The sequence below is a fragment of the Neomonachus schauinslandi genome, chromosome 11 (assembly GCF_002201575.2).
Source record: "Neomonachus schauinslandi chromosome 11, ASM220157v2, whole genome shotgun sequence".
NCBI classification, from domain to species: domain Eukaryota; kingdom Metazoa; phylum Chordata; class Mammalia; order Carnivora; family Phocidae; genus Neomonachus; species Neomonachus schauinslandi.
Window position 1 is genome coordinate 467442 of NC_058413.1, and position 7537 is coordinate 474978.

Consider the following 7537-nt stretch of genomic DNA (forward strand, 5'->3'; position numbering starts at 1 on the left):
GCGAGCAGGGCCGCCCGAGCCGAGCCGAGGCGAGCCGAGGGCGCCCGAAGCTGCCAGCCGAGCCGAGCCGAGCCGAGCCTGCCCGAAGCCGCCCGCCCCGCCGAGCCGAGGCCGCCCGAACAAGGGCCGAACCGGCACGAAGCGGCCTAGTCGAGCCCTGCCGACGGCCAAAAGTCCGGAACCGAGGAGGGCCGAAGCGGCCCGAAGTGCGGAGCCGAGTCGGTCCGAATTGGCCCGAAGCGGCACGAGGGCTTCCGAGCGGCTCTGCGCTACCCCGACTCAGCGCCTAAGAGGGCTGCGCCGCCCGTCGTCCCCCGCAAGAGGGTCGCCAACTGCGGGGCCGGATCTCGCCGATCTCCGACGCAGTGCGGCCGGGCCCAGAGAACCTCTCGCCGCAGGCTCCGCCCGCCCCCGCCGCGAGCGGGAGCCGAGTCCGTCCGAGGCGGAGCCGAACAGAGCCGAACGCTGCCGAGCCCGGATACTCCCGAGCCTCGGCTCTCCGCCTCCTCCTGTACGAAAGTGCCCGAGCGCTGCCGGACGGGTCGAACGGGCCTCGGCCGCGGATCGAATCAACTCCCGAAGCGCGGCGCGGTCGGGTCCCTTCGGGAGCAGAAGCGAAAATGGCCGAAGACGCGAATAGTGCGGAGCCGAGAGACTGCTGGGATCGCGGCGGACTCGGCGGGCGGGGCCGGGCGGCAAGATGGCTGCCGCACGGCGAGGTGAGAGGGCCCGGGGCGGGCTCCTTGGGGAGCTGTCGGGGGGCCTGGGGGCCGGCCGCGAGGGTCTCGGGACAGCGCAGCGCCCGTCCGCCCGCGGCTTGGGCTGGGGCCCCGGGCGGGCGGGGGCGGAGATCATCCCGGGAAGGGGGTTCTGTCGGGTTTGGTTCTTTCTGGTGATGGAAAGGCGGACGGGTCTAGGGCGTCTCCCAGCGGTTGCGGTTCCGCGGTCTTGAATGTCTTGGCGGGGTGCGGCCCCGGGCCGGTTGGGCGCCTCTTGCCCTCCCGTGGCCGGCGCCCCGCTCGGCGCAGAAGCCCAGCTGTGCACGGCCCTGGGGGTGGGGGGGACCGTCGCCCGCCGCCGGCCCTAGTTGGGGGGGTACCCCGTCTCCCGCCGCCGGCCCTGCAGGGCCGCATGCAAGATGCCGTGGGCCCCGGGCGCTGGGCCCCGTGTGTGGCCGTGGCCGTGGCCCCGGGCCGGCTGCGGCAGCTGCACGCTCCAGAGAGCGAGGGGGCCCGTGTGCCTTGAGGACAGGGCAAGAGCTTGTCACGGCCCTGGGGGCACCCTGTCGCGGTCGCCAGCAGCTTCGTGTCCAGGGCAGAGTGCTGGGCAACGTGGCAAGCCCCTGTTCCAAAGCTAGGCACAGCCGGTGTGTGCCTCGGTCGCACAGATGTCCCTAACGTCGGGCCATGGAAGCTCACCAGCGGTGGGCATGGCTCCTGCTGGTGCAGGTCCTGCTCGTGCCACCAGGGTCCCTGCCGTCACTGTGGCATTTACAGTACTGAGCTCTCAGCCAACGTGACAGCTCTTGGGTGAACACTTGTGTAGTGAAAAGAAAGTGCACGAGCGGGAGGTGGCTGTGTTACTCTGGGCTCCGAGTTACCTGTGTGTCTAGTTAGCACCCACTCTGGACGCAAAAGCCCACTTTTCCGGCCTCCGTCCTGCACCAAGTTACTGGCTGGAGAGCAGAGAGGAGGGAGGGAGCTGCAGCAGCGAGCAGAGGTCTGTGTTGTCTGTGTTTTCTTCAGAGCCCTCCCCGAGGGCTCCAAATCGCCAGACCTTTGTGGAAGGCCACTGGTAATGAGGTGTGTCTGCATTTGGTGACAGCAAGTCCACACCAGAACAGGATCTCTGTGCACACCTTGTGTATCACCTCAGGGGGATCATTTGTTCTCTTTACTTCCACCTGAACTTAAACACCTGTTGATGGCCTCGTTGTTACAGTAACTCATTGACAAAAAATGCTAGGTCCTAAAAGCCAGGGCTGTACTTAGTCAGAATGAGCTCCTGAAGGTCTGAAATCCACAGAACAGCCAAACTGATTGTAGCCACCTTTAATGTTAATTATTTAAACCCCATTTCACGTAAAGTTTTTATACAACATTTTTTCCTGAGCCCCCACAGTTCTGATCCATGAGAGTGGTTGGCTGGCAAATAGATTTGAAGTGTCTGAAGCCAACCTTCAAGAGAAGAATCAAGGGCGCCTGGGTGGCTCAGTTGGTTAAGCGACTGCCTTCGGCTCAGGTCATGATCCTGGAGTCTCGGGATCGAGTCCCGCATCGGGCTCCCTGCTCGGCGGGGAGTCTGCTTCTCCCTCTGACCCTCCTCCCTCTCATGTTCTCTGTCTCTCATTCTGTCTCAAATAAATAAATAAAATCTTTAAAAAAAAATAAAATAAAAAGAGAAGAATCAAAAGGGAGGAAAACCCCAATTAATGTGAAATTCACCCAAATAATGGCAAGCATCTAGGCAGCCTAGTTTAGCTACCTCCTGGAAAAGAACAGATCGGGTTTCAAGAGCACACTGCCTGTAATGTGATGCAAGTTTATAAAGGATCCTGCACGAGCTTCACGCTTCCTGCACGTGCTGCCTCTCCTGGACGCTGAGCTCTGAATCTCTCTTACTAATTCCCCATGCCGACCCATTTAAGACCCCTGCCCCAGCGAGACTCCACAGAAGGCCCGAATCTGCTTTGATGTCCCCCACAAACCTCAGCAAGGCTGAGAGTGTCTCTCCTGCCCCCTTGCAGAGGGGAACTGGAGAGAAGACCAGACAGACTGGTTCACATCACTGTCCTGCTTGCTGCTTGGCAATATAGCTCAAGTCTTCTTCTGTAGGGTCTGTTTGCCAAATTCTAAGTTATTACTGATGTTTCTACATGTCACAAATGTGCCACTACTCTGAGCCTCTTGAGACAGGAAATCTGCCCCAGGACACGTTCAATCGAAGGATTAGTCAAAGATAACTTCAAACTCAAAACCTCGGATTCTGAAGACCATTTCACGGGGAGAGAGGCTGTCATCTTAAGATGAGGGGAAACGTGTGCCTGCTGTGGGGTAGGAGAAGGTCCAAGAGACGCACCACTGGAAGAAATTGGATTGCTGCTGTAGGAAATTATTGTTTGTGAGATTTGGGGCAATGTATAAAATTCTAGAGGAAAGCAAGTGTCTATCATCAATTACAAAAAAAAAAAAAAAGAAGAAAGAAAGAAAGAAAAGATTTGTACCCTGAATCAGAAAAGGTTCTTCTCTAATTACATCCCTGTGGTAAATGCAGAAAGCACAGAGAATGAGAAAAGCTGCCGTCCTCTGGTGCCCAGGGCCTTCTCCCCCGGCGGTGGAGCAGAAATCTGCCTGTCCTGGCTGACCTGACCTCAGCCGTGGATGGAGGCCTCGCTTCCTCTCCACCGCTGAGCTCCCGAGTACACACTCTTTCCCAGCCTCAGGTTCTGAAAAGCAGATGGCAGATCCTCCTCGGAGGGACAGATGCAGAGGTGATAGAAAGGGACCTAGCTGCAGGCCCAGATAAAGGTGGCTTCTTTCTGTAAATACGGGGGAAAGAATGAAGCCGGGATCCTCTGTCAGTGTTGGAAACGGCCCAGGTAAGCACCCAGGTTGGACACTGGGGCCTCACTGACTGATATGCTTTGTTTTCCAGGGAGAGCTTCCTCCGCGGTGGTATCCTTCTGCTGTGTCCCCATGTCCCTCCGCTGGCCTCAGGCCCAGGCCTCCACAGGATGGCACTTTAGGGCTAGTTTGCTGGACACATGAAGGCAGCTCTGAGTTCCTGCTTTTGTTTCTTTAAACTCCCATGCACACCCTTTCTATAAGTTCTGAGTAGAAATTCCACTTTTAAGTGGGAGGGACATTCACTAACAATTTAGAGTTGATAGGACTTCAGTGGGGCGTGCTAGCTCCATCACCCTCCTTCTTGACCATGCACCTTGAGTGGGTGGCTGCCTGCCTCCCACCAGGCCCACCTGGAGCAAGAGACTGAAGACCCCTCACTTTGAATACTTACAGACTCATTTTACCATAAACAAACAAGAGGCGTACAGTGCTCAGGAAAGTTAGTAGACATTTAACTGCACACACAAAAAAAGAATATATTTTCTTTGAAGAAAATGAAAAAAAAAAAAGTCATTTTTTTCTATCTAGTAACCTGGGCCACAGTCAGGGTAATGCCCCCAAGGAAGCCTGGTGTTCCAAGGCCATCCTGCCTGCGGTCACCAGGGATATACCCAGCCCTCCTGTTCCAGGCTAGGGCATTTCCTGTGACACCAGTGGAGTATGGGTGGAAGCTGCCCCAGGTAGGGAGCCAATGGCCAGGTCCCCGTGGCCACCCACAGGTGCATCTCTGAAGACCTGGCAAGGCGTGCCCCCTAGGGTGGATGCACAGGCAGGGCCCGTCTCTAGGCCCACCGGTCCTTAACCACTGGCCAGCTCTCGTCCGTCTCTCTGCAAGTGCTGTTCTGCCTGAGTGGGGCATATTACGCCCTGTATTTCCTAGCTACACTCCTGATGATTACGTATAAAAGTGAGTCTTAAACGCAAAGGCACATGGGTGGTGTCCTTGCTGCACCACCCCACCCCCATAACTGGAGTTCTCTGTTGTCCGCTGTTCTCCAGGTCAGGTTTTCAGTTATCCTCATCCTTACCTGGTCCTCGACCTGACTCTGCTGCTTCTGATGGGGATTCTGGAAGTGACTCGGTTATATCTTGGTGAGTTGACTGAAGACCACATAGTAGATAGGATCACAGAATTACTAGCTTACGTGCTGGGAACCTCTAGATGCTCATCCCTTTATAATGTGGTTCTTAGAGACACTTTTGATGTCAACCGCTTAGCCACTTGCCTTGCAAGCCTCCCCTTACGATGTCATTAAGTATTAATTAGTTTATTCAGAAGCTTAATTCAAGAGACGGCGCTGGCATTGGCAGCATCCTTGGGAGAGACGGCAGGGGGACAGACAGCACTGAGATCAGAACCCAGCTTAGCCAGTTGATGGAGCCCCCAAATAGTCACCTCACCTCCTTCCTTCCCCTTCCGTTGGCCTCAGCAGTCTGGAGAAGGATCTGGAGTGTTCTGTCGAGTCCCCAACAGGGCAGCGGAGCCTGGAGGAGTGGGAGGGCTCCCCGAGCCGCCTCAGTCCAGCTCCAGGGCCGTTCAAGTGCCCTCAGGCAGCCCCCTGTTCCGTCCTCCAACAGCATGAGCTTTGCCCGCTAGCCCAGCCCAGCCAGTGCTCAGCACACAGGGTCCTGTCAAGTCACAGGCACGCACACGCCAGCACATCCGTGTTCTACAATGGGGTCGTACATGGGTTGAGCATTCTCTCCATTAGAATAGCTGGGAGAGCCGACAACAGCTGGTGCTCTCAGGCTCCTCGCACGTCAGCACGTTCTGCGGGCACACGTGCGCCAGCGACGCCCAATCAGCGGTGAGGAGACGGGCCCACGCCCTTGTCAGCAGGGCCGCAGGACTCTTCAGGGGTCAGGAGCGGGTCTACTGGGCATGCGGGGCCATCAGCATCTGCTGTCACAGACGAGCCCACGACCCTGGGAGGGAGGCGGACGGTGCTGGGCACCTGGGTCAGCTACAGCAGCCAGGGAGCAACGTTTACTGCGACTGACTGATTTATCTAAAATATTCAGGTTTGGTTCGGTTTTTTACAAGCGTGCATGACATTTTCCAGAACTGGCCTCGGCCCAGAGTAAAATATTTTTGGAAATTTTAAACAAAACCTCCTCAGTCCACTTGGAATTAGGAAAACGTATTAGAATGCAACTGGGATCGTTTTTAGAAAAGGAAATTCCCTCTCCCATCCCCACAACTGACCCAGAGGCTAAGATTCAAACATTCTCCCGTGATTGGTTTTTACCCTCACTAAGGAGAACACACCCCTTGTCACACTTTGCTTTCTGACGTTTCATGAGTGATGTGGTGACCACAACAGGACCTTTTACCGAAAGTCCTCAGCCCTGCGTCCAGAGGGCCGCGCTGGTGATGAGCTGGCTCTTGGCCTCCCTGCCTCCTCGCAGCCCTCCTGGGCACACACGGGTCAGAGTAGGTGTCCCGGAGCCCAGCGCCCACTCACCTGACTGTTCTGCTCTCCAGGCACCAAGGGCAACCTGATGGAGGCCGAGGTGCCGCTGGCCATCAGCCTGGTCCTCACAGCAGGGGGTGCCCTGCTGTCCACCTACTTCCTGCTCTGGCAGACCCTGGTGCTGCGGGCAGACTCCATCCTCAGTGCCACACTCCTGGCACTCCATGGCCTGGAGGCCATCCTACAGCTGGTGGCCATTGCTGCCTTCGTCAGCTAGGCAGGCGGTGCCCAGCTTCCCTCCCCACACCCCGCCCCCCCAGGGTGGGACAGCTCTGGACAGAAGCCACCTCCCCGGAGCTCGGCCACGTCTGGCTGGCTCCCTCTGGGGTGTGCTGACCTGCTTGATCACCGAGGGGGGCAGGTGAGGATGGTGCATGTTTTCTTGCGGTGCTGTGCATCTCTCACATAATTGCTGGCATTCCGTGCTTTCCACACTGGTCCACCTGGAGCTACAGGGTGGCATGGGGAGCCAGGGACCCACAGCTCACGGCAGGCCAAGTCCTGGACAGCAGTCAGCTCTGCTTTGCAACAGAAAGAAAAGAAATGTGAAGGTGCCAGCAAGCTCTGGTGTTTTGGGGGGTTTTTGCAGAGGTGGCCCCTTTCCCCTTGGGGCTCCTGTGGGGAGGTGGTCTGAAGCCGCGGCACTGAGGGGAGGGAGGCAGAGAATGGGAGAGTGACGGAGAACAGCCTGCCACTGCCCCGAGCTGGGGCTTCAGGGCTCCGATGTCCAGGCCTCCGTCAGGAAACCATCAGGAACGTTTGCACTGTGTTAGACGCAGTCACAGAACGAAAGGGCTCCTGGAAGGACTCTGAGTTCATGTTCTCTAGTAAGTTGCCTTCGTTTATATCGCACTCTCTCCACGTTTGGAATAACATGTTTGAATATCCAGGTATTTTCTCTTTGCCATGTTGTCGAAATAAATGTTTATACCTCCCTCAATTTCTCCTAAGGCCACCTACCTCTTCCAGGGTTTTCTCTGGATAGACAGGAGCACACCCCACCCAGGCCTCACCCAGACACCCAGGGAGCAGTGCTTCCCTGAAAGGCAGCAAAGCTGGGCTTGGGACCCGTCCTGGAGCTCCCCAGGGACCGGCTTCAGCGAGGGCTGGCAGCAGCACCCTCCCGCACCTGTCCTTCTTGGGGGCAAGTGGGGGCAGGAGCTCTCCCCTCTGCTGGCTTTGGCTCTGGTCCGGTGCACACCTGGGGCCCTGAGGCCGCATGTAGGTGCCCTCGTGCTTACCTGCTGCTCGTGTGCGCATGTTCAGCGGAGCGTCCCCAGGGGACTTGGGAAGGTTGGGACGGCTGCACTTGCTCTCAGTGGAAACGCTCGGCCAGCTCCCCCGCAGACCCTGGCCGCCTGACACTTGTGGCCTTAAAGGTCCAGGACCTCCTGCCCAAGGGTGTAGGCCCGGCCCTGACACCCACATCGTTCTGGC

At 57.4% G+C, this 7537-nt stretch overlaps 1 protein-coding gene across 1 annotated transcript; it reads left to right on the forward strand.

The window, feature by feature from the left end:
• The first annotated feature begins 521 nt into the window (after positions 1–521).
• On the forward strand, positions 522–7133 carry TMEM80 (transmembrane protein 80). The gene is made up of 5 exons (XM_021692205.2): positions 522–719; positions 3655–3674; positions 4440–4533; positions 4626–4718; positions 6112–7133. The coding sequence occupies exons 1-5, from the start codon at positions 701–703 to the stop codon at positions 6315–6317; spliced, it is 432 nt and encodes a 143-aa protein (XP_021547880.1). The 5' UTR covers positions 522–700; the 3' UTR covers positions 6318–7133.
• The last annotated feature ends 404 nt before the right edge of the window (positions 7134–7537 follow it).